The 27,532-nt window shown below is 39.4% G+C and overlaps 3 protein-coding genes across 3 annotated transcripts; 2 read left to right on the plus strand and 1 right to left on the minus strand.

Annotated features, from left to right (window-relative positions):
- Positions 1-493: 493 nt before the first annotated feature.
- On the plus strand, positions 494-10,341 carry ace2 (angiotensin I converting enzyme 2). Its single transcript, XM_063473406.2, has 18 exons — positions 494-691; positions 771-929; positions 1,057-1,150; positions 1,597-1,740; positions 2,081-2,196; positions 2,356-2,461; positions 3,199-3,296; positions 3,436-3,608; positions 4,808-5,034; positions 5,751-5,895; positions 7,024-7,122; positions 7,358-7,480; positions 7,707-7,879; positions 8,454-8,512; positions 8,608-8,705; positions 8,794-8,910; positions 9,412-9,606; positions 10,052-10,341. Exons 1-18 carry the CDS (start codon positions 503-505, stop codon positions 10,146-10,148), a joined length of 2,412 nt encoding a protein of 803 aa, XP_063329476.1. The 5' UTR covers positions 494-502; the 3' UTR covers positions 10,149-10,341.
- Positions 10,342-10,854: 513 nt separating this feature from the next.
- Positions 10,855-18,837, minus strand: LOC134636805 (uncharacterized). The gene is made up of 7 exons (XM_063487045.1): positions 18,765-18,837; positions 18,516-18,634; positions 17,377-17,473; positions 16,779-17,121; positions 16,175-16,300; positions 15,868-16,007; positions 10,855-12,393 (listed from the first exon to the last, which is right to left on the minus strand). Exons 1-7 carry the CDS (start codon positions 18,774-18,776, stop codon positions 12,175-12,177), a joined length of 1,056 nt encoding a protein of 351 aa, XP_063343115.1. The 5' UTR covers positions 18,777-18,837; the 3' UTR covers positions 10,855-12,174.
- Positions 18,838-21,364: 2,527 nt separating this feature from the next.
- On the plus strand, positions 21,365-27,207 carry zgc:113276 (uncharacterized protein LOC553748 homolog). The gene is made up of 12 exons (XM_065471551.1): positions 21,365-21,431; positions 21,574-21,701; positions 22,942-23,152; positions 23,782-23,966; positions 24,050-24,265; positions 25,179-25,261; positions 25,352-25,593; positions 25,835-25,956; positions 26,051-26,290; positions 26,538-26,699; positions 26,860-26,949; positions 27,037-27,207. The coding sequence occupies exons 1-12, from the start codon at positions 21,365-21,367 to the stop codon at positions 27,205-27,207; spliced, it is 1,917 nt and encodes a 638-aa protein (XP_065327623.1).
- Positions 27,208-27,532: the final 325 nt, after the last annotated feature.

Below are 27,532 nucleotides of genomic sequence, written 5' to 3' on the forward strand. Positions count from 1 at the left end.
TTCCATATGGGAAGTAAAATAAACAGCATGAACTTAATAAACTTATTAAAGACACAAGAAAAAAGCCAAAAAGGAGAAGTAATAAAGTGAAGTAATAATAAATAATGAAGTAAGACAAAATGAAGTATACAAAATTAAGATAAGACTGATGTCTTGTTCATAACAACAACCCTTTCACTTCCAGCCAAAGTATATTGAGAAAACCTTTGAGGAAGTGGCCCTATCAAAACAGCACATTTTGTGCACATGTAACTAATTGTACAGCTTACAAAAGATCTTGATAATTATCAAAGCGAAACTAAGACTTCCCCTTTTGTGAAGACGGCCCACTGATGTTTGCTGTTTCTCTGAAACATTGTATCTGTAAATGAAAACTCAGATACACCCTCCGTTATGGCTCTACTGTCCAAAGGCCAAGGCAGCACGGAAGGTTAATGAAGCTGTATAACAGAGTCCTTCCCTCTCAGTGAGAGTTTGTCTGCGTGGAGCTGAAGCAGCCAGCATGTCTCCGAGGATTCTTGTAACGCTCCTGGCCGTGTCCTGTGCTGTTTCTGCTCAGTCAGACGTGGAGAGCCAGGCGAGGGAGTTCCTGGACAGGTTTGACAAGGAGGGGAGTGACCTGATATACCAGTACTCGCTGGCATCATGGGCCTACAACACCAACATCACACAGGAGAACGCAGACAAAGAGGTCAGCACTTGGAAAACATTTACTTTAAAATGTGGTTATTTTGTTACTGAGTTATAAAACATGAAGTCATTCTCCACAGGCAGAACAGTTAGCGATCTGGGGCACGTTTTACAACAGAATGTCTGAAGAGTCCCAGAAATACCCCATCGACCAGGTCAACGACCTGGAAATCAAATTACAGCTCATTTCCCTACAAGACAAAGGCTCTGGTGCTTTGTCCGCAGATAAAGCTGCACACGTAAGACTATTTAAATATTAAATTCAACTTTGGCAAATTTTCATTTGGACAGACTGCACAGATATAGTAGCCTTCCACATCAAATTAAACATTTTATCCCTGTGTATTCTTTCATATCTTCCTGTAGCTGAATAAAGTCATGAGTGAGATGAGCACAATCTACAGCACAGCCACAGTGTGTATGCTTGACAACCCGCTTAACTGTCTGACTTTGGAGCCAGGTAAGCTCTTCTAATAAGGACCTGTTGTAGTGAAGTGGCTGCCTGCTGCTGTCAAAGACAGGCAGAGCAGTTTATTATTATCACGCTCACTAAGAAGATGAAAATATGTCTGTTTGGGACAAAAGTTTGTATTTGTTGCAGTAAAGCTACTTTCGTCACAAGGGATCGCAGCAGCGGGCAGCTCCACTTGGGATTAGTAAATGAAAAGTAGATACTAATTGTACCTGCAGCAGAATAATTTAAAGCCTGTAATGGACTGCCTACTTGCCCAAGGCGCACACCTGTTTTTGATCAGTGTCAGAATGGATACAGGAACAGCAAACCCAACTTTACTTTTTTTTTTTGTTTAGTTTAGTTTTTTGGGGCGAGAATATAGGCATTTTTCTGTTTTCTCACTTCAGTGTGAGTCTGCCCTGACACTGCCCTGCGTCTTTACTTGTTTACAGGACTGGACGAAATAATGGCCACTAGTCGAAACTATGACGAACGTCTCCATGTGTGGGAGGGCTGGAGGAAAGAAGTAGGAAAGAGGATGAGACCTCTCTATGAAGACTACGTGGATCTGAAGAATGAAGCTGCCAAGCTAAATGGTGATGAACTAATATGAAAAAATAATGAATAACAGCTTCATTGCGGTGTGTCCTGATGCAGACTCTAACTTTATCAGGGACCTGTAGAGATACAAACTGATTCTCAGTGAAGATAGTGAGACAAAAGCTGATAGTGTTCAGCGATCATGACCACTCCTCCACCACTGAGGTCTAATTTTGCTTTGGCAGTATCTCGCTCATGTAACACTAGTAGTGTCATATCTTACATTATGCTTATTAAGTGTGATTACCATCAATGCTAAAAACACCACAAAATGCTAAAAAGCATTTAACTTGGTGTTTTTTCTTGATCTCTGACACAAACACTTACTGTGTGCAGGTTTTGAAGACTATGGCGCTTACTGGAGATACAACTACGAGACTCTTGAGGACGACGTCATGTACCATTACACAGGCAATGAGTTAATGGAAGATGTCCGTGTAATATACAAACGGGTACGTCCTTGTCTGTGTGGCGCATGCTTCACGCTTCAGTGCCTCTGAGTTAAAGAGAGTGAGAATGTGCAGTTTGTTATTGACTTTGTGACGTAATTAACATAAATAATTTATAATAATTGTAACAAGAATAATACACTGGGGTTTTTTTCCCCACAGATCCTGCCTTTATACAAGGAGCTGCATGCCTATGTGAGAGCCAAGCTTATGGAGGTCTATCCAGGGCATATTGAATCAGATGGATTTCTCCCAGCCCACTTGCTGGGTATGTTTCTGGTTTCAAAGCTAATAATGAAACCAAAGACATTGAATGCGAAATATCCACCTACTACTCTCATAATTACAATTTTATATGCTTTAATTTTACAGACTTAGTGTTTTTGGCATAAATTCAGCACAGTTGCGAAACAAATTTGAGAGAGGCATCAGGAGCTTATCATGAGCTTATCATTATCATGAAAGAGTCAAGATTCAAATCTGTTTTGTCATATACAGAAAATTAAGATCTTCACTTCCTGTCCTCTATGATTATCAGGCTCCAAATAACTTTTAAAGAAAACGTTTGAGTCATTTTCTATTATTATTGCTCCCTCATGTCTGCACCTTCTGTAATATTTTCTTATTTGATCCTTGGTTTAAGTGTAGAGTCTTTGTTCATGGGGCTTGTGGGATACCTGACGATAAAAATAAGAGTATAGAACTAACTGACAACATATAACTGTATCTACATTTTCAAAAATGTTGTTGACAGAGCAAATAGTTCATGCAAGGTCTCATAAGTTCAGAACTGAAAGTGTGTCTCCCTCTGCTGTTCATGTATTATCACTACCTCTCTGGGCTACAGAAAAATAATGCCAACAGACTTATTATATCGTGCATGTGGCTTTTAGCTGGGAATAGCTGATCCACCCCACATGCAGTGTGCACATATAAAAAGCTACAGTCTGCTGTAGAAGGAGAAAATTTATGAAAAAATAATTTTCTTATTTGTTGGTTGTTCAGGTGACATGTGGGGAAGATTCTGGACCAACCTTTATTCTCTAACAGTGCCCTATCCTGACAAACCGGATATCGATGTCAGTCAGTCTATGGTGGAAAAGGTATGGCAGAACTTTGTATTTATATTAAAAAAAGAGAGACTGTCACTTGGGGTTATCTGTCCAGGGTGTACCCTGAGTGGATGGATGGAAAAAAAATGTGTATACTTAAAAATTCCCTACCTGTCATCTTAAATTTCAGGGTTGGACCAAGCTTCAGCTTTTCCAAGAAGCTGAGAAGTTCTTCATGTCTGTGGGGCTCTACAAGATGTTTGACAACTTCTGGACTTACTCTATGTTTGAACATCCCAATGATGGACGCAATGTGGTCTGTCACCCCACAGCCTGGGACATGGGAAACAGAAAGGACTTTAGGTAGAGTATACACAGCTACACTACTGTGCAACAGTCTTAAGACACCTGTCATTTCTTTATGAGTTAACCAGTTTTGTATCTACAGACAGCTAACAACTTAGTAAAGAACAAAACTTGTAAAATTGAAAATCAGCGTTAGCAGGTGTACGCAGTGATGAATCCAAATGTAAATTTTCTGGTTCAAATGCGTGTGAAAATGTAAAGAGGAGCTCAGTGAGACTCCGATTTTGATCCACAATGGGATCTGGTAATTGTCTGGTTGGCAACAGTGCCATCTTTTAACGTGACAATGATCCCAAACACACTTCGAATAAAGTAAAACCATACCTGGATGGAAAGCACATAATGGAACACTATCAGTGATGGGTTGGTTTCCCCAGAGCCCGGATTTTAACATTATTGAAGCTCACTTTAGAGAACAGAACAAAAGGCAGCCAACATCCAAACAACAGCTTTGAATGTCCTTCAAGAAGCCTGGAGAAGTATTTCTGAAGACTACGCAAAGAAATGACAGAAAGCTTGTTAAGAGAGTTCAAGCTCTCCTAGGCAAGAGAAATAAAGGTGTATATACCACATATCGACTTTCGAGCTCCTTTGAATTGTACAAACTCTGTGTTTGCCTTTTATACTGTATTTCCAAGCCTGCATACTTCAGTAATTTGATGCTCATATTTCCCATTGTCTTAGCAAAACTTAGCAAGACATGAAGAACAAGAGGTGGCTCATAACGTTTGCTTTATCTATCCATCTGTCTATCTATCTATCTAGGTTCAACTTTTGTTAAAGCAAGTTGGCAGCTGGGAATTATGATAGCCATAAAAATAAACCTATTGGAACACTGATGTTGTGATGCTATTTAATCGCTGAATCATCCTTTTCTGCTGATAAAGATAACCAAAGTCTAGGTTGTAAAATATTAATGTAATTTCCCCAACACTGCCTAGAATAACAAAGTTCCTCAAAATGCAAAATAAGCAAAATAATTTTATAGATACTCGTGTGTCAGTTTACAGGAAAAGAATTTGCATGTAAAACTGAAGTCCTCTATCTGTCTTTTTAATTAGTTGTTCTGCTTTTAGTGCTTGGAGTTCACTGAGTTCACTATTGCTCTTTTACTGGTCGCTGGTCACAGTATTATGAAGTGTCTCTGTCACACAATATAATTGCTGATATCAACATTTCTCCTGTGATATCTTCAGGATCAAGATGTGCACCCAGGTTAACATGGACAACTACCTCACAGCACACCATGAAATGGGACACAACCAGTACCAGATGGCTTACCGCAACCTGTCCTACCTTCTGAGGGACGGAGCCAATGAGGGTTTCCACGAGGCTGTTGGAGAAATCATGTCCCTCTCTGCTGCAACACCCAAACACCTACAGAGCCTGAATCTCCTGCCTGCTGACTTTATTTATGATCAAGGTACAGCCGTTGTGGGCAGCACTGGTGCTTTAAAACATTAAAGCTGCTTTAATCAATAGATTTATAATAACAAGAAACAGGTGAACGAGTAAGCTACAGAGAGCAGTCACCTAACTCTGCAGTTTTTGTATGCAGCATTTCAACTTCTTTCAGCTCAGTGTTTTAGTTTTCTGTCCCCTCAGTTTTACAGGAGCAAAAGCTAGGAGCCTGGTACCAAAGGGCATTCAATATATACCCAACATTAGAACTCAGGTAGTCACAATTGCTGGTGTCTCTCTTCTACAGACAACCTCAAAGGACAACCTGAGGAACTGCCGTTTCTGGCATTTGGGCACTGGCTTGATTTTTCTGTCCTGATGCTTGCCCCTTGTTGCATAATAAGCTGTTGGCCAGTAACCAAGTTGTCAACATGAACCTAGATATTATGAACACGTTGACCTTGTTTTTATTGCCTCTGCGTGGCAAAAACAATATATTTATTGCAGATTTAATTTTGTAATGTGTGTGGATTACTAAATGCAGGGTTAAGATAACTTAAGCACTACATGCGATATCAGGATAAGATTACCTGCAGCCTTATGCTAACTGGTATTCAAACTGTCATTGATTTACAGTCTCTGATAAAGAGGCCATAAACATAAAAATAAAGCATTTGTAAAATTTTATTACGTTCTCACTCTGAATCATAAAATGTCTTTGTGTTTAATGCTTTACAGACACAGAGATCAACTTTCTGCTGAAACAGGCACTCACTATTGTGGCCACCCTGCCTTTCACCTACATGCTGGAGGAATGGAGGTGGCAGGTGTTTGCAGGGAACATCACCGAGGATGAATGGATGCAACGCTGGTGGCAGATGAAGTAAGCAGAGTTATGCAATATTTAGTATAATGTTTACTTCAATGTCATCAGATTACAGTTAGGTTCATACTTTTTTTTAACTATTTTTTTGCATCTGTACACCCCTATAGAGATTTTAAAATCAAACAAGATGCAAATGAGGTGCAGAATTTCTTGCACTTAATGCAAACTGTTCGTGCAAACTGCATGCAAACTTAGGAATTACAGCCATTTTTAAAAAATGAATTCAATTCCATGAAAAATGAATCCAAAGATTTAGAGTTCATTTGAAGTGTTGAATTTAAATTTGTCCACTTTTCACTAGAATCTCAATTTGAGGTTCAAAGACCTAAAGTAAAGTAGGCCAAATTATGCTGAATAAACCAACATAAACCTGTAAAAAAATAGGAGTGACCAAATCAAAGTTATTAAAAAGAATTAATGCACAGGCCAGCTCAATAACACCAAAAGGCTTAAAAGAGCACAGAAGACAACTAAAGGAGATCATGTTTCCTCCACAACATCAAGCAAAGTCCACAACACTCTCAAGAAGGTCATTGTACCATTATGGAAGTCTATAATATGGATGTGCCTTCTTGACTGGAAATGCAAAGAGTTTACAAAAGGTGCAAACCAGTCACCTAATCTCAACACAACAGAGCCTTCTTTGTAGTTATTAAATGCAATGCAGTAACTGAATGTTGCTGCAATAAAGGCCTGTGAGAACATTTTAAGTGAAGACACGTTTTTTGATGTCCATGGGTTTTAGACTTCAAGCTGCCACCAAGAACAAAGAAGTTTTTAATCCAAGTATTAATAACAGTCCTTAAATTTAAAAGTTTGCCTCTGCCTTTGTCTCTAACTCCTAAACTGCAAATGCAAAACCATAGTTAATCCTTTGAATTAAAGTCAGCACTTCAACCACATCTTAATTGTTCAAGTTAAAATCCATTGTGGATTGGTTCTGCTGGCAGCCATGCAAAATTACAACAAAAACACAACAGAAATGTTATTACAAAGCAGGCATAACTGTAGGGAAGTGACTTAAAAACTGGAGAAATAAAAAAAGGTCTTCATTTTGTGCAGTTTAGCAGCTGCTTCACTGCAGGCCTGTCAGCTTGTATTATTGATTCTGTGTTGTTTTAATAGGAGAGAGATGGTTGGGGTGATGGAGCCAGTGCCAAGAGATGAGACTTACTGTGACCCACCCGCTCTGTTCCATGTGTCTGGAGACTATTCATTCATCAGGTAACAATCCCAATCTAAAGCTGCATTTTGTGTCAATAACACTACAGATTGTGGATTGACTTAATTCTTAAATTAAAGCAGTTATGACCATTTGGTGCAGTTCTCAGTTCACTTTAAACTGAACCTGTGTGTGTGTGTGTGTGTGTGTGTGTGTGTGTGTGTGTGTGTGTGTGTGTGTGTGTGTGTGTGTGTGTGTGTGTGTGTGTGTGTCCATTTGTTACTGCTTTCGATCCAGGTACTTCACACGAACCATCTACCAGTTTCAGTTCCAAAAAGCGCTCTGCGATGCGGCCGGTCACACAGGCGACCTGTCTGCATGTGACATCACTAATTCTATCGAAGCAGGAACCAAGCTAAGGTGCATACAACTTCCCTTTCTTCATTTTTAACCTCGCTCGCTTGATTTTCTTATCACAGCAGTCTGTTTATGTTTTCTAGGAAGTCCATCTAGCTATTTGAAATTACAGCATAAATGGTGCAGGATTTCAATTTTGCTCTAGCACATTGTATTGCTTTTTTGTTCTTCACGTCTAAAAGTGCTGGAATAATTTATCATCATCATCATCCTCATTTTTTTCTTCTAGGAATATGTTAGAACTTGGAAGGTCTAAGTCTTGGACCAGGGCTTTGCAAGCAATATCTGGTGACACAAGGATGGATGCCCAACCTCTGCTGGACTATTTCCATAAACTTTATGAGTGGTTGCAGGCAGATAACAAGAAACACAACAGGGTGGTAGGCTGGAGTGAAGATCCATGTAAGTACAAAAGATACCCAAAATGAAAATTATTAGCACTAAAATCACCTATCTGGAGTAATAGTATTTAGTGTTTCTTGAGATTGATACCGCTCTTCCTGATGCCACTACTTGATAAAAGACTGAACGTGGGAAGGAAACTCTCTGTAGTCTGTACTTGCACGTCTAAAGTGTATTGAATGATTTGTACACAAACTTTAGAACTGACAGTAATTTACTTGAATCATCGTCCAGCATAATACAGCTTTCAAAATGCCGTTTTTTTTTTACAATTTGCTTTTTATACTCAAACAAGACAACATTTTAATTAGTATCACAGTCTTCTGTTCCCAACCATATGTCCTTAATTTATCACCTAACTTCTCACACTTTTCCTGGTCCTGTTAGCCTTTAAGCTTTCATCGATTCTTAAAATCTTAAAATCAAAAGTCTGCTTTTGGGTCCTCACCCCTACAGCTATCTGTTCTTCCTTATTTCTAGACTTTATGCTAGTTAACGTAATATGCTGGAGCACATTTATCATACAGGTATACATCTTTAAAATGTCTTTAATTGATTGTTGTTCCCATTACAGATCCGGAATATTCAATTAAAGTGAGACTAAGTTTAAATTCTGCAATGGGCGATGATGCTGTGAGTACTAAAAATTGTCATTGCACCAGAAATTTTGTAGGAATTCTGCACTTATGAAGTGAAATACTGTCTGTTTCACATCACGTGTGTTTCAGTACCCCTGGAATGCCAATGAGCTTTACCTGTTCCGGGCCAACATTGCTTATGCCTTGAGGCAGTACTACAGCCAGAAGAACAAGACTCTTCCTTTCACGTCAGTATACGGTCGATATTTTGTGCTTCAAGCAAAACCAAAAAATTGTTAGCACATTGGTTTGAGTTTTCTCTGTTTGCACATGCAGAACAACTAATGTCATCACCTATATGGAGACTCCCAGAATCTCCTTCTACGTTGTCGCCAAAAACCCAAATACACCCACTGAATTCATCCCAAAGAATGAGCTGAAGGAAGCTATCAGGTGAGGATCAAGTGCGTGAGTGGCTACATACAGAATATCCCAAAGCACTGAGCTCAGCATCCTAAGGTAGCTGCTGTAGCCAAGCGAATTCATTTATTTAAAATCTTTTTAGTTGCAGTTTTTAGCTGGATGGAAATGTTGAACTTCAGTAACACGGCACAAATTGCCATAAAATTGCTGTTTTATTCACACATCCATTGACTTTACAGGATTAGTCGCGGGTGTCTTTGGTGATCATCTGACTTTTTATCCATACTATGGCTCAAAACTTTTTCTTATGAAATGAATTGTAAACTCTTTAAAATATTTTGAAAAATGTCTTGGTACAGCTATAACAACAGCATAAATTTTTTATAACATATTATTTTTATTTTTTTTATTGTAAGAGTTGTAATTTAACTACCTCCTACTACACCTGAAATAACCAACCTGGCAGTAATGTCGCCTGTGGCTGTTTATGAGTTGTAAAGCAATAGTAAAGTCATTTAAAATCTATTCCAGGTTAGCTCGAGGCCGGATCAACGACGCCTTCAAGTTAGATGATAATACTCTGGAGTTTGCCGGTATCCTACCAACACTGGCCTCACCCACTGAGCAACCTGTTCAGGTGTGGCTGGTAGTATTTGGTGTAGTTATGGGCATTGTGGTGGTAGCTGGCGTCTACCTTGTCGTCTCTGGTGTCAAGGAGCGCAGGAAGTGAGTAGACCAAAATATACACTACCGTTTAAAAGTTTTAGAACTGCTCAATTTTTCCAGTTATTTACTGCAATTCAAGTCATTCAAGTCCAATGAATAGCTTGATAACTGAAAAATAATGTACATTTCAGAATTATACAAAAAGGCCTTTTTCAGGGAACATAAAATGGGTTAAAATTTAAAGCTGTTCTGCAAGTCTCAGTTTCAACTGTGAAGAGAAGACTTCGACCTGCAGGTTTAACAGGACGAGTTGTGTATGTGTGTTTTAATTATATGTAGTGATTACAAGTCTGTCTATGCAGTTGTATGTTTTTACCATCAGAGCTTTAGTCTGCCCCTTTTCACAAATGATATCTTGACCTCACATAGACTTGGGGACTAAATTAATTCCAGTTAAATTAATTATGTGCATAGTGTTAAAGAATGTTGTTTTCTGTGTTTATAGGAAAAAGCCTGGTGTGGAGAACCCCTATGAGTCATCCACTGATGGACAAAGCAATAAAGCCTATGATGACAGTGACAATGAGCAAACTGGATTCTGAGTCCACTGCTGTCGTAGTAGATCAGAGGGAAGATCAGTACTTGTGTCCAGTAATCTCATAGCCTTCCCAGAAATGGGAAAGTAAAGCTTTAAAAGTTCTCTTCTTCTTTCATCAGTGCTGCATGGCCTCCAATCAACAATAACAGAACATTAACAGTGCTAAATGTGAACCATTATGCTGAAGGTTGTAATTTGGCAACAGTGAATAACCCTGTTAATGAACAGTATTCTTAATTGCCATTTACATAATATACTTCCATGTGAATGTCATTAAAGTGTGCTATCATGACGCACTATTATACAGTATTTTGTGATACAATAAGTAACAAGTTTAACACACTGCCTTACCTCCCTTTTTGAAACCCTTTTTATTTACCTGTGCAATTATGTATATTTAACTGTTTTGGTAATAATAATAATAATAATAATAACCGGTTTAAAGTATCATTTTAAAAACAAAGTTCATAATTGAAAAAGTTAGACAAATTCAAGTCACATTTATGATCAAAATGCACACTTCAATCACAGCCCACATTTAGTTTTAGTCTAGTTTACTGTGTTTTCATATCAAACCTGAGAGATTTCCTAAAGTATCGAATCTTGTCATTTTACACCTAGATGCTAAAGAAAAATGATAAAATAAAAACATGAATGTTGCATCAAAAAAATCTGCTACACAGTTTACCAATGGAACTTTTTTTTTTACTTGTCAGCTGCGCATGTGTACAAAAAAAGACATTTCTTTCGCAAGCAGTGAGTGACCAGTAAGCGAAAAGGAGAATAGTACATTTGTATGAGTTGATATTATACAATCAAAGCCTAAAGGTGTGATTTCCAGGATGTCTGAGATGTGTTATTAAAAAAAAATTCTAAATATGTGCACTTTAGTGTGGTTGTGTTCATGCATTGGGCCATTATTTATCGTTCATGTAATGTGTAATTTTTCCTTACAGTGTCTTATAATATATTGGAAACAGTATTGTTGTATCAAACATATAGATTATACAATATGAGTTCAAAAAAGAAAACAAACAAACAAAAAAAATCAGCTTGAAAGACTTTAAACAGCAACAGACCCCAGCTCTGTTTACATATCAGTACACGGTACACATCAGACATCCTAGGTCGCAGGCCAATGATTGATTTTGTAATCGTATCATTGGAACTGCTGCCCTATATTCCCGACACTAAGGAACTGCTGATCGCCACGTTCAGCTGGTGGTGAGCTGGATCAGGTGGTGGGAGAGGATGCTGGATGGGCGTGGCATATCTAAACACAGAGTGAGGGTGTGCTGGGAGTGTTGGGTAGATGCTCTGGTCTGTGAAATGTCAAATTCCCACTTCCAGCAGAAATTTGACAACATTGTGAGGGAAATAGGGAACAGTGAGGCCAGCTGGGCCATGTTCCGAACCTCCATTGTTGAGGTTGCTGCAATGAGCTGCGGCTGCAAGATGGGTGGTGCCCTTCATGGTAGGCCCAGGTGGAATGTGGCTCTGAAGCAAAAACCTGAATGTGTTTGGTGAGAGCATGCATTAAGATTTCAGTCAGCCTCAAAGTGATTCTAGCAAATCTTCAGGCAACTCAGAAGCTTGCGGTGTGTGGTACGGGTGCTGCCAGTTTCAACTGAGGATGTAAGTCAGATGGCGGAAGGAATACTTTGAGGATCTCCTCAATCCCACAGACATACCTTCTGTAGAGGAAGCAGAGCCTGGGTACAAGAAGGATGACTCATCCATCACTTGGGGTAAGGTCGCTGAGGCAAGTAAAAAACGAGAGTGTAACACTACAGTTGGTGTCTGAGATCATTTTCCACATCATCTCTCAGGTAGGGACATGTGGAATGACAGCTGTGTAAAGGCATAGCCTTAATGAGATGGAGAACTATGGATTTCTGCAACAGCAGAATTTGAAACATGGATGTTGGTTTGTGTTGTTAAACCAGGTCACACAAAATATTTACAAGAAATTTTTAAAAATGTAACTGACTTTTCTGAGTCCTGAAAATGCAGAAGAAAAAGACTCTCCATCACTTTTGAATGATGAAGAGGAAGGACTGATCCACTGTATGTTCTTCCAGGGTTGCCACGCCCACTGTGTCTGTGTTGCAAACGTTGATGAACCAACCGCGATACAATGCTGACTCAAATCTCCGTCGTCTCGCTGAGTCACCCTTCATGTAAAACACAAAGGAGAGGGTACTCTCATCGCTCTTGGAGATCTGCTTCAGCCTCTGCTTCTCACATGTCTAAAGGGATGAAAGCGTGGATTAGTTTGCTTGAAAATGGCAATTTCCTTATAAACATCTTCAAGTCACAATGAAATGAAGTAGAACTGACCCCCAAGTAAGCTTTAAACTTATATGGTTACACTAAATCTGCATTGCATTACTTTAACATTCACAAAACTGCAATAGGAAGGTTATGATGGTCATTCAAGATTATCCATGAGCCACGATTCAAAACCAATGTTTACTCACCAGCCACTTTATTACGTAAACATTTTTAATGCATCTATCAAACCAGCTAATCAGATCGCAGCAACTCAATCCATGGCATGTGTTACATGGTCAAGATGACCTGCGTAAGTTCAAACAATCCGAATGGGGATTAAGGTGATTTAAAGGACCTGAATATCGCATGGTTGTTTGATTATTCAGAAAATGCTGATCTGCTGCAATTTGCCACACAAGGGTTTACAGAGAATGTTTTGAAAAAGAGAAAATATCAATCAGGTGCCGAGTTGAGTGAAAATGGCTTGATGATGTCAGCGCTCACAGGAGATTGGTCAGCCTGTTTAAAGCTTAGGAAGGCAGCTGTAATTCAAATAAACCCACGTTACAACTAAGGAATGCAAAAGAGCATCTCTGAGTGCACAAAATGTTAATCCTTGAAGCAATTGAGCTATGGCACCAGGTTCCACTACTATCAGCTAAGAACAAGCAGTGAGGCTACAGTTCACACAGTACAACAGAAGATTGGAAAGCCATTGTTTGGTCCGATAAGGCTTGATTTCTGCTGCTACATTTGGAAGGTAGGATCAGAATTTGGCATAAGCATGAAAGGATGCATCCATCCCACCTTGTATCAACAGTTCAGCTTGGTGGTGTAATGGACATTTTTTGAACACCCTTTAGGAGTACCAGCTGTGCATCATTTAAACACCACGGTCTACTCGAGTATTACTGCTGACCTTGTCAATTCATCAAGACTACACTGTACTCTGATGGCTGCTTCCAACAGAATAATGTGCCAGGTCTCAAATCATCTCAAACTGGTTTGTTCAACACGACAGTGACTCAAACAACCTCCACAGTCACCAGATCTTAATCCACTGCAGGACCTTTGAGATGTGGTGGAGCAGGAGAGTCTCATCATGGAGCAGCTGACAAATCTGCTGCGTGTGTCTGAAGCTATCATGTCAATGATAGTAAAATCTCTGAGTAATGTTTCCAGAGGGCTGTTGAATCTGTGCCACAAAAATTTAGGCAATTTTGAAAATAAAAGGGCTCCAACATAATATTAACAAGATGAATCTAATATTTAACTGGTATTAGATTAGTGTGACCTCTAAAGTAGCAATTTTTGTACTGTTTTGGTTCTGGCAGGCATGTGGATTTTTTTTCCTCCTTCTCTCTCCTCTCTGTAACCGCTTTCTCTTTATTTCTCCCATTCTCATTAGGCCATTATTTCGGTTGCATATGAATGCAGAGAAATGTAATTTTCATGCTTTTAGCCTTTTCTGTGCTATATTCTCCACAATGTGCAGGTGACCTGGAGAAAATTAGAGCAGTAACCAAGTGGCCGGTTCCTGCCACTAATTTTGCAGTCTCATTCTTCAGACACTCTTTTTAATGGCCAAAAATTGACAAAGATTTTAAAGAATATGTACTTAATTTCCTGCTCCATTTGAACTGTTTCTCTTGTCCCTGTCTCCCTTTGAAGAGTCTCTTGGTTACCAGCCTCCTTTGCTCACAGCTCAAGAAGGAGGGGGGACAGTTCTTTCTGTTCAGCACGATGTATGCCCCTGCCATCTGTGGAAACAGGCCAAACCTGCCCTCCTCAGAACTGCTGACCAGAATGGTCAATTAGAGGGCCCCAGCTCCACAGTGCTCACCAGGCTCTCTTCAAAAGACATTCCTTTAAACTGACTTTGACTCCTTTAAGAAACCCTCACCCAGATTTACTGGACTTTTTGATGTTGTGAAAATAATAATTTTTCCTCAGATTACGCCTGTCATTTCATGGCTCCTTAAAGGCTGATTTAGGGAGCCACGACCTGACCCATGCGGTTGCTCCTGCAAAAGCTAATACTTAACTCTAACTCAATCTCCTAATTATTTCATTTTGCAAATGATTTCAGCTCTGATGAAGATGATCTCTTCATTGTGGCACCTGTTAGTGGGTGGGATATATTCACCAGCAAGTGAACATTTTGTCCTCAAAGTTGTTGGGCTAAAAGCAGGAAAAAAGGGAAACTGTAAGTATTTCAGTGAGTGTGACAAGGGCCAAATTGTGATGGCTAGATGAATGGGTCAGCACAACTCCAAAACTGCAGCTCTTGTGTTCCTGAGCTGCAGTGGTCAGTATCTATCAAACATGGTCTAAAGAAGGAACACCGGTGACCCAGTGACAGGCTCATGGGCAGCCAAGGCTCACTGATGAACGTGGGGAGCGAAAGCTGACCCTACATGCATCAGACTGCTGAAAAAGTTGATGCTGGTCCTAAACAAAGTGAAAGAACTAGAAAGGCGTGAGAATGCAGAGTGCATCGCAATTTGTTGTGTAAGGGACTGCATAGCCACAGCCCATCCAGGATGCCTATTCTGACTGCTGTTCACCACTGAAAACACCAGCAATGGGCATGTGAGCATCAGAACTAGACTGTGGAGCAGCTACAGATGATGGCCTGGTTTTGTTTTACATCACGTGGATGGCTGGGTGCATGTGCATTACGTACCTGGAAACACCTGGCACCAGGATGTTCTATGGGAAGAAGGCACGCCAGTGAGGCAGTGTGATGCTTTTATATATATTCTTCTAGGAAACATTGGGTCCTGCCATTCATGTGAATGTAAATTTTGACAAGTACCACATACCTAAGTGTTGTTGCAGACCATGTACACCCTTTAATAGAAATGGTACTCTCTGATGACTGTGGCCTCTTTCAACAGGATAAAATGCTCTGCCACAAAGCAAAAATGTATCAGGAATGGTTTGAGGAGCATATCTTCAGTTTGAGTTATTGACTTGGTCTCCAAATTGCCCCAGATCTAAATCCAATTGAGCATCTCTAGGATGTGCTGGACAAAAAGTCTGACCCATGAAGGTCTCACCTCATAACTAAAAGGATCTGTTGCTAACATCTTGGTGCCTGATACCACAGTCCATGCCTCAGTGGGCAAGGTCTATTTTGGGACCAACACAATATTAGGCAGGTGGTCATAATGTTATGCCTAATCTGTGTATATTTAAACAATTTTGATATTACTACTAATTTGAGATGCTAATTATTCTGCCATTATATATTTTTTGTAACATAACTCTGTGTAAGCAATTCTTTTAAAGTGAGAAGTGTAACTACATAGAACAAAGGACAGAAACTGGCATGCAATGCTTTCATCCCCTGATCAATGATGGCTGAGTCCAGAGAAACAAATGTTTATCAAGCCTTTTTTTTCACTGCCATGATTCAATCAAAATCAAGAGCGTACACTTATTACCTCCACTTTTAGGAGCACTCTGTCCGCTTGTTTGCAGCACATGAGGAAGCAGTTGGAATCTGTGAGGTTTAGCACCACTGGCATCCCACTGGAACCCCTTCTGAAACCGCTTGACTTGTAGTAGTAGATAGTAATTTTCTCTGAACACAAAAGGAAACCAAAACAATGAGAGCAGTTTCTCTATCAGAACAGAGTTTTTTCTTACTCTACCTAACACTGGAGTAAATATGAATGATGACAGCTTCAGTAAAAACTCATCTGAAAACCACGAGTGCCACGTTGATGTGTCCTGCTCTGAAAGACAAACCTGGATTTGGAGAAGCATAGACGATCCTCTCAGAACAGATACCTCGGAGGTATTGGCGAGTGGCCAGATTTTCAATTAAAACATTCGACAACTTTTCCTGCCGTAAACTGCCGCCTCCTCTCGGAACTGAAAGTAAGAATGGGAACAAGGGCCCCTGTTTATAAGTCATATCCCTTTTTAAAAACAAAGGTGACTGCACTGACCGTTTTCAAACTGTGATTTTACAGTAGTGGTCTTGTCTTCTTTACATCGATCTCGACTTTCACAGGTTTCATTTTTCCTTTATGAGATTTAATGTTGCCAGTTGAAGGCAGTTGTACAACACATAAGTGATCTATGGGGGTCTGCAGAAAAACTGCCTAGTCACGGTCAGAACAGCTGGCAGGACACATTTTGGTTCATGGGTGTAAACATACGACCATTCTCAGTAGCTTCCTCTTTAGATAACCACAAATACAGAAGCAAAAGAAAGACCCAGTTGCCTCACAACATTCAAACACTTTAATGCATTAAATACTGTAAATATTGCTGTTAGCAAAGTTAATTATGAGAAAAGAAGAAAAGCTGGGAGAAAAGGCAATAGAGTAAAACTGCTTTTACTTACCAAGCGTCACCGTGCTGGATTCTGCCACCACGATGATGTCATTAAGGGTACATCCTGTCGCATCACAGCCCCTGCCTCTCACCAGAGAGATGCTAGTTTTTGTCATCTCGACAACAAACATCTCATTCTCCTCAGTTTTCGCTTGGCAAAGATCCTCTTCAATATTCCCCATCTCCTTTTCTTCTTCCTGCGTCTCCACTTCAGTTCCCTCCGGGTCATCCTCCCTTGTCATCTCCCAGCTAAAGCTGAGGAGTGTGGGCTCTTTAGAGACTGGTTGTAAAGTGTCTTCAGTCAGGGATGTCTGCTCAGTGTGGTCCTCTTCCTTGGCTGGTTTGCACACTGTCTGAAGAGAACGAAGAGAAACAGGATAATATAAAATACCCCCAAAAACCAAAATAAACACAGAAAAAAGATGTTCGCAGTTAGCATTTACCAAGATTATGAAGAACATAAGCACAGAAATTTGAATCACATTACACAATTTCATAATGTTTACATATACAAAGTGAAACACAATGAATTGTTTATTTTATTTTATTTTTAATCTTCTAAGACTGGCTCTGAAATAATATCTCTAAACTAAAAGTCCTCAACTCACCAGCATTGGACTCCCCTCAGCTATCACGTTTGCCAGCTCCTCAGGTGTAAGATCATTCAGGTCCATGCCATTTATCTGCAGAAGCTTGTCTCCTTTTCTGATAAAAATAAACAGTAAATAAATAAAATAAATATACAATGTGCTTTACTGAGCCCTTTTGTGTTTGGCAGATGTAATAAAAGGAGTTAGAGTGTGTTCATAAATAATAATTTACTAGTTTTACTCTTTAAAGGGGTTATTTTTTCCACTACAGAAGGTCTTGTGAGTACACTGAGCTAGAGATGAACACAAAAAAATTATCTTCAGACATTTCTTAGCAGTCAAGAAAACAATCCAACCCAAAATTGGAATAAAATTACAAAATAAGGCAACAGAATTATATAATACATCTTAGTTCATTTGCTCAATTCACCTATAATATTTCACAGTTTCAAACTTTTCTGGCATCATGTTGAAATAAATAAGTGGTAGAATTTGAAAACAATGGAAAAAAAGAGAAAAAACAGGATTACGTAATTGGGTATGCAACAAACCAAGATACTCCAAACTGAACTGACGCTCAAAGAAAGAAAGAAAAGAAAAAAAAAGAAAAGAAAAGAAAAGAAAAGAAAAGAAAAAAAGAAAAGACATTCTGCACAAAATGCTGACTTTAAGTAATTTTATTACGTTTAAATTTTGTAATTTTGTTACATTTTACATCGTAAAATGTAACATTTAATGGGATCTGGTCGAATGTCAATGTACTTAACTGGTATATGTTCATTTTATACCTAGTTTATTTCAGTTTATTCCTTAAGAATTATTTATTGGAATAAATAAACATATCTTTGATCACTGCTTCATGTTTAATGAGGGTGAAAAATGTATTTTTTTTCAGTGTACATCGATATAAGGCTCAACACATAAGCTGGAGAGAAAACCTCAATGTAAATATAAATAAAAACTAAGAGAGATATATGTTTTTACCAAAAACATGGTCTTGGTAAAAAAAAATCCATAACATGAAGTTGGATGTCCGTGCAGCGTTATATGACTACAACTTTTGAGGCTCTACAGTAAAACTATATTAACTTCTTCCATGGTAGTACCCGGAAAATAGTTGAAGAGAAAGAATCTGCTAAACAGAGAGCAAATTATACCTGACAAAAAGTTTTCCTTTATTCTCCATTTTGTACTTCACCACATTTTCCACTACATATTGATGCTTTCCCTCATTGATCTTGTGTGCAATCAGCACACCGCCCTTAACCAGAGAATCCTAAAATGTACAAAAAGAACACAAACTTTAACTTTTCTCAACAAAGACAATCATTTCAGGATTATCTTTTAAGTGTATCTCACTACATGTAGTGCTTATTGTTAGGGGATAGTTAAGCATTGTCACCTACCTTCATGTCCATGGTGGCAGCAATGTCCGCTCTAGATAGCGTAATACCACTGACTGAAACAGACTCCGGTGAAAGTGGCAGTTTTTAAGTCTTCCAGTGTGTTTGTGCTTCAACTTATTATAGAACAAAAAGGGGAACTGTGAGTCAGAAAACACTGACACTGTCGTGGATGGGGAACTGCTGTCAAAAAAGGAAGTAAGAGAAGATTAGAACATTTTTGATGAAAAGTGGACACAGTGTATGGTTTGTTTGAAAGCAGAACTTGTGAAGCATGTGGAAGAAGAAGGTTATGATTTAACTGTAAAATATCTTTTCAATAGCAAGAAATACAGCGCTTTGATAAGTCACACACTTCCCTTTTAAAAACTGATAATGACTCAGATATTATCACATAGTATTACTATATAATATTACTCATATAACATCCCTTTTTTCTTTCACTGCGTTTAAACTTCCTTAAAAACACCAATAATAAGGATTAAAAAATTAGCATGAAAACCTGAAAAGCTTCAAATGTAAATCCCAACAGTCAGATTTACAGTGTATCACAGATCACATGTAAGCTGTTGGAAAAAAAATCTCTTCTCCTGCGACAGTTATGATGGAAATATATAATGTAACTAAATATCAGTTCATTTTTACCAGTATCTGCCTGTACATTAGAAAAAACACAGTACCAGATTGTGAACGTCTAATGCAAGTAAAATTCCTCCATTCAAAACCATAAGTACAGCGTTCACTATTAATTCAACTCTTAAAAAGTAAATAGAAGCCGCTTCTTAATTTGTACATTTCACTGCTTTAAACAGAGGCGCTACCAACGGGCGGGCGGGGGGCCCTGGCCAACCCCCTGGCAAAACTGTCCTAATAATGTAAAAATGTTGCAGAAAAGCTGGTGCCAATCCCTGGACAGATCACTGGTGCATCTCAGGGACAACACAGAGACAGGCAACATGATCGAATGCTTATTTTTCTTTCCTGAACAAGTCTGCTCTTAAAGTTAACTCCACTCTGAGAAAGTGAATCTTAAGCTGCTTCTGCTCAGCTCTGCTGACAATCATTACGTGATGGTTGGGACTTCCAGTCAATTAAAACAGATTATCATGGATTTCCAAATCTTTTTTGATTTTCATATGTACCTATTTTATGTCACATCAACTTTAATAGCAGGAAATTAACCAGGCATACATCTCCCAAAAAGTGGATTCTGTTCATCTGGACTTATTTCAGTGGGAGAAACATTACGTCACTCATCCAAGTAACTTCTTCAGTCTCATATAGGGCATGTTTTTCAAGTAACCTATATTTGATGACAGTATACTAAAACTGGAAATTCAGTTTTTGGTGTGCCCCCCAATATTTTTAGTGGCCCCTATAAGGCCACCCCTATGAAAGAACTCTGGATGCACCCCTTGCTGTACAGTACATATTTCATATTCTTGCTCAAAAAGGGTCAACCTATCATGAGTTCAGAAAAACAATGTTTCCTAAGTTTCTTTTAGGAAGGTGATTTTTGTGATGCCTCCATGCTACCAGCAGCCATGGCTACCCAACTGAGAGAGATGGATTTAAAGCAGGGTTGTCATTTTAATACACATTAATTACTATCCTATTACAAGAAAAGAAGTCAGCACAAATCTCTGAGCTTAAAGTGTATATACATATTTATAATTTGACCTCCACACAGTGTATTGCTTATCATTATTTGTGTTGAATTGCAGTGTTTTAGCCCACTTTAATGACATGAAACGTGATATAGTGTCAAAACAAAAACGTCGGGATGTTACGCCTCGGGAGTGAGAATGGGCTCAGTGTCCTCACAATTTTGTGTTCCAGCACCACCTAGTGGAGGACACCATGATTTATTAGAGAAGAGAAGAGAGGGTTTCTGGATATTTGCTTTACAGCATTGAATGCTGAACTCCTATTTAAAGTAATTTTGTAATTTCCCACAAGAGCCTGTTTATGTGGATCATTGTTTGATTTATTATTTGAATAAATCGTAAAGCTGTTTTTCATTCTTTTAACACTGCACATCATCACCAAATGGATGAAAGAAAGTATTAACAATTGATATGAACTCATTTTAAATGATGGTTTTAGAATATTTAATAGTTTTTTTTTATCCTCTTTGGATCTTGATGTTATTGATAAATGGCAGTTTGCTTGTCTTTCCTTTTGCCTTCTAGAGACCCAATAACAAAACCAATGTTGTTTTTGAATCTAATTATCCAGTCACACATGTGTGACGTGTCTAAGAGTTAGTATTTTCTTTTCTTTCTTTTTTTCTGGGCATTTTTTTTTTATTTATTTTTTTTGCCTGTCCCTTTTGGATCTTTAGCCATCAGAATTGTTGTCTGAAGGCCAAGAAAGATGCCAAGTGGATTTACCTTACCAATGATCATCATGGCCTTGCCATATTGGTCAATTTAATTGACCTTTATTATAATTATGTATTTATTTGATTTGATTTTCGGTTGTTACAGACGGGACAGACATGACTGTGTGCACACCTGTGTGGATCAGCACGCTTCTATTCAAAAGGTTTCTCCATGCAACGATCTGCTAGGGAGTGTGGGGAGCCATTGCCCCCAGGGGCTATGGCTCCCCCAGGGCATGAAGCAGGTATGGAGGAGATCCAGGCCCCAGACATCCAGAGGCCCCAGAGTACGAGGACCCAAGGAGGACCACCACAGGGGCAACCGTGCCACCCTCCTGGAAAGAGCTGAGGAGAGCCCCAAACGAGAGGTCACCCAGCAGCCACGGAGCAGAGGCCATGCAGTGACATGCTTGCGGGCTCTGCCGGCAGCCAGCTGTGCCAGAGAGGACCAGGCCTCAGGCCCAGAGGCCAGAGGCCTGAGGGCAGCCCACCCCCCGGAAGGGGCCCAGGTGGGCCACAGGCACCAGGTCCCGCCAATCCAAACCAGGAGTGAGTCGGTACATACATGAGTTAGTATTTTCTAACTGGTTGATTTCATTGTGCTTTGGCGGATGGGAGTGAATATATATTACTGTCTGTAAGCGACTGTGTAAACATTGCTTTATTGTAAAGATGAAGGTCAACTGGACCCAAACCTACTAATTCAACAAAAATAATGGTCAGTGAGACAGTTTGTGACAAGAAGGTCATGGCAGCTCATTGTGCAGACTGTCCTGTAATTATGAAACAGAAAGTTTTGTTAATTCACAGAAAATGTCCTTCTTTTTGTCTTCATTTATTGTTTTTCTCTAAACAAAACAAAAAAAACAACACACAAACAAATTTCTTTGTCATTTGTCATTTAATTATTTATCTGTTACTTAATTACTTTAGTGCTGTATAAATAGCCTTGGGGGAGGTCTTCATCAATAAGAAAGTCTGTAAAACTCATGAAAATTTATACCCTCCTTCACTTATTATTAGTCTTTGTTGGGACAATTCTGGCCCCTGGGCTTTATGTTTGACACACCTGTTTTAAAGCCTCCAGAGAATTTCAGCGCTGTCCTCAGGGCTGCATAGAAGCCTGTAAAAACTTTCTTTTTCACATAACTGGATGACTGCAAACATATCTGTTATGCAGTGACTTTGATGCTTTGCTGCTATGATGAGTTGTTACTAAATTTATACAAGCACACACACACAAACAAGCAACCACACATTCTACAGTTATTTCTAGCATGCCCTGTGGAGTCACTGACATCCAGCTAAATCCGTAGATGTTCAGGTGGATTGAATTACATGAGAAGCCCACTCCACTGTCGCAACATTGGTAACAGCGGCACACGGTGGACCCCCAATCCAGTGTACTGGCGAGTTTTTCACCATCTCAGAAGCCAAAATAAGCTGATGAATAAAGCCAAACAGGTACTGTGACATACTAAACATACAATGAGAAATTGTGCATGAAAGTGTGTGTCTGACTCCTGAGAAATCTTTTGAAACTCTACCTGGTAGAGTTTTAAAGACTCTTACTCTATTGATAAGTATGTAGCATTTTATCTGCTTAAATCTTGGCAAGAAAACAAGACAGCTTATGTCTGTATTTGCATTTTCGAGTGAACTTTGACAAACTGTGTTGTTTGAAGTTTCATAAATTGCTTTTCAGAAACTCATACCGACTTTCTCGGTGTTGTCTTTAATAAAATCAGCAATATAAGAGTTGTACTGTTTGACATCATTACTGTATGTGTGTTTCAGATGGTGATACATGATGTGTTAATAATAGGAAGTGGCCCTCATGCCCTAACCCTGGCTAGCTTGCTATGTAGCAATGACTGGGACCCAAAATCAGACGTTAGACATGACTCGCTGCTCTCCACCTCCACCACCAAGTCTCAGCCAAGCACAGAAACATCCAGCAACAAGCCCAATACTAGCAAGATGAAGAGGAAGAAGAGGGTAACAGATGGTATGGTGTGCTTAGCTTTACTTTCTCAAAACTGGGAAGATGTTAGGATTGTTACTGAGAATCTGAGTGTTCACAGGGAAACATTTTCAGGCAATTAACCAAGCTGTCCAGGCAAAATGAACTGAAGACAGATTGTTTGAGCCGTTTTAAGCAGAAATGCCAGACGTAATGTAGATCTGTTTATAAAGCGTGAGGGCTTGCACTTTATTTTAAAAAGCAGAGAATATTATTGGGCTGTTGGTCAGACAAAACAAGTAGATTGAAGAACATGAGTGATGAGAAACTGGGAGTTTTTCATAGTTTTATAATATTTTGTTAACTAAACTACAAATGATAAAAATCTAAAGTATCTTATTACGAATAAATAAAATTCAAGTATCCACACAAACTGAACCAGATAATTTAGATTTTTTTAGTCATTTAGACTTTTTCTGGATAGTTTTTAAATTGACTGTTTAAAAAAAAAAAGCCGGCTTTTGTACTTCGCCAATTTTTGAGACATAACTGAGTTTTATGTGAACATGATAATGAGACTGAAGACGTACTTATTTTGATATCCACTAATGCTATGTAAATAAGAATGAACAGATCTCTCTGTTCTCTTTGTTGACAAATTAAATATTCTGCAGGCCAGGCGATGGAGGTGCAACATGCAAAGTTAACCACATCGGAGAGGACAACTTGTTCCCCGCTCAGTCTCAGAGTGGTGGACACCTATGGAGAGTGGACTGCTCTGTGGGAGAGCCAGTTCACAGCTCTGAACATCCCTCATCTGCGCTCACACTCGCTGGTGCACACAGACCCTCTTAATAAGGTAGAAGCACAATCGACTTCCCCTACTGTGGAAATGAGGTACGATTAAGAACGGTGTTAACGTGTGAATATTTGTCCTGACAGAAAGCGCTGCAGGAATTTGCTTTAAGGTGCGAGCGCTCGGCAGAGCTTCATAGCCTCCCAGAGCAGGTTTATATTCTGGATGAAAATGCGTTCTTTAACGACATGAGGCTCGGCAAGAAAGAGAGGAAACGTCTAAACATCAGCTCTGCGCTAAAAAAGAGTTTGTCCTTCAGTCTGCCAGGAGCAAAACTAAGTGTGGATTTCTTCAAGGAGCAGGTGAGAGCAGCCGTGAGCATAAATAAGCATGTGTGTTTATCTTGTTTGAAGGTGCACTGCATTAATAGGTACACTTTGTAAGCTTTGATTGCTGCTCTTTTAACACCACATTTGTGTTACTGAATAAGAGAAGTTTGCATACAAAACAGAAAACTTTGAAACTTTGAATCCTAAAATGAGACATTTCTTTTAGACAATGTGATTTCTTCTTTAACTGTTGCTGTTGGGGGAGCATCAACGTTTATAACAGAGCTGTGCTTTAGGATTCTATTTTGTTTTTAGATTCAGCTTGTTTAAACAGTGGGATTTCTTGTCAGCTTTTATTATTTTGAAGATGTTTAGTTTTAGTTTAGTTTTTATTAGCTTCATAGTTAAGTCTTTTTAATTTTTAATGTATGGAGGACATATGCCAGAGGCAAGATTTAAGAATGTAAGAAAACCAGCTAGCTAATACAATAGGTACATCAATATTTGAAAACAATTGACTCATGGTCTTCTAGACATCCATCAAAGACTCATCAAACCTTATTCTTATAATTTAAGAAATAATCAAACTAATTTTATATCCTCCATATGTTATTTTAGTTGGTTTTACAACTTCACAAAATTAGTTTAGTTAGTTTCAATGTTTTATTTGTTTTTAACAGTTGTAGTTTTTATCTTTTATTTTAGTCAACTAAAATGTTTTTTTCACACCTACTTTTAGGTTTGAGTTTAGTTTTCACTATTAAAAAAGCTTTGCAACAATGTAACTAATGTTGCATGACATCTTCTGCTGCTTCAAGAAACTCACCAAAACACCAACGGCAACAATAAATTGCTAATTGCTACCACTTATCCTGCCAAACTTAAGCAGCATGAGCACCAAAATTTGAAAATTGCTGTTTCCTTAGCTATTTCAGTTAAAACACAGGTGGAGAGATACAAGTTGGACAAAGTGCTGCTGAAGGGAACAGTGGAGCACATCACCCCTGTGAAGGAAGACGAGACAGAGATGAAGGACGAGAACTTGAAACAGGAGGAGGAAAATCAGAATGACGTCTTCAAAGTGTCTGATGCAAAGAGAAATGGGGCGGGGAAGAGAGCTAAATATTTTCAAGTCCAACTTGAAGATGGCACCATCCTAAGAGCCTACCAGGTCGTCATGGCAACAGGTCCAACCCGTGCCCAGATGGCAAACATCCCATCGTGGGTGAAAAGCATTGGTGAAAGCTACCCAGAGGAGCGTTTACTGCATACAGTTCATCTCATGCATCATCTGCCGAATTCTAAGCAAAAACCTCGAGAAACAAATTGTGTGAGAGACAAAGATACTTTTGCTCCTCAGGGTATGTGAGATTTCTTCTAGAAGTAATTTGATTACATAAACATTAAAGCTTTAGTGCCCCAGTACCTTAAAGTAAAACTCCGCTTTGTGAGTTGTTTGCACATTTCCTAGAATTATAACCTTTGCTTTCTGATAAATGTCTTTGCTTCTGCAGACTTCATTTGCCATTTGGCACCTATCCTCACACCTGCTCCTCCCTGTGCAAATACTGTGTGCTTGTGTGTTTCTGTCATTGTATGTAGTCAGTGAGCCCGGCCAGAGAGTAATGGTCATTGGTGGAGGTCTGACCAGCGCTCACGTCATCTCAATTGCACTGCAGCAAGGTGCCAGCCATGTGACATGGGTTATGAGAAAACACCTCCAGGTTTAGAGACTGTGAAACAGAACGTGAACCAAAAATTAATAATATTCTGTCCAACTCGAGTACACATTTTAGTTCGTGTTGTTTTCTTCCACAGCTGAAACAGTTTGACGTGGGTGACGTTGAGAGTTTGGTGGGTCGTTACTCTCATGTGGAGCACGGCATCAAGATGGATGGCCAAGCCTACCTACGGCAGTTCTACAATGAGAGGAGTCTCCACAAACGCCTGGCAATGATTCATCAGGCAAGGAAGGGAGGGGCCGTCACCCCGGAGGCCTACATCCAACTGCAGCCTTTCATAGTGAACGGACAGGTGGATGTGAAGACGTACTGTCAGGTTTGTATTCAGTGTAGAAGGTCCCAAGAGTAAAATGAGATATGACCCACCAAGTAATGTCAAACTTCTGAGTGTTACTACCTTTCCGGCATCCTAATGTGGACATGTCACCCATGTTTGAGTTGCACAATGCAGTTACCTCACTGGCTTGACAGTGTGGTAACTGCATTGTGTGCATTGTATGTCAAATAAGGCCTATATTGAACAGGGAGATGAAGAATCCAAACCTGAATCTCACACGGTCTAGGTGAGTGAAGCCAGCTGGTGCTACAGAAACCAGGTCTGGAGCCTTTCCCTCAGCACCAGGGAGCACTGGACTGGAGATAAGATTTGGATTGCCACCGGCTGCAAACTTGATGTGAAACAGGACCCATTACTTTCTGAAGTGATGAAGGAATTCCCAATTCAGGTGTGTTATGTAGAGAAATGTGTAGTGTTTGTGCATGTACAACACAGAAGTGTATTGTACATGCACAAATTACTTAGACGATGAGGAATTGTTTTCTGTTTTCATGTAGTCTCTGGATATAAAAATAGATTATTGATGACATGTGTTTTGTGTTCTTTAGGTGATAGATGGATGGCCGTGCATAACGGAAAGCTTACAGTGGACAGAAGAATGCCCACTCTACCTGATGGGGCAGTACACAGCTCTTCAGGTAAGTTTTACAAATTGTAGTTGAAGTGATCTTTTTTTTAGTTATATTACAGGCTGTCCGTGCCTTTTCCCCCAATTTCTCACGTAGGTTGGACCTCATGCAGTAAACCTTGCTGGAGGACAGGCTGCCAGCATGAGGATTGCCAAGGACATTATAGGCCGTCATCAGCAGAAGGGTGGGCAGGCTCTTAAACTAAGTGGACAAAAACCAAAAACTGAAGAATACATTCAACAGATGCGAGGTCTGTTGTGGCTGTAAAATGACCACTTAGCCTGAGAAAGTCAAAAATAGCTGCTAGCCATTGCTCAAAAATAGAAGTCATCTCTTCCTGGTTATCCTGGTCAAGGTGTACTTGGAGAATAATAAATGTGGATGACTGAATATATGATCAAATTTGGGAACTTCAACAAATGTGGTTTTAATAAAACATTGATTTTTATGGGTATTTTATTTATGGGCCGTCAGACATACAGTCCCGATCAAAAGTTTAAGCCCACTAGAAAAACGGGAACGTCGTGGGGTTGTTGAACTGCATAAACAGGATCTCTCGCAGCACGCCATCACTACTGAGATGGGATGCAGT

This window comes from Pelmatolapia mariae, linkage group LG1, assembly GCF_036321145.2.
Source record: "Pelmatolapia mariae isolate MD_Pm_ZW linkage group LG1, Pm_UMD_F_2, whole genome shotgun sequence".
Taxonomy (NCBI): domain Eukaryota; kingdom Metazoa; phylum Chordata; class Actinopteri; order Cichliformes; family Cichlidae; genus Pelmatolapia; species Pelmatolapia mariae.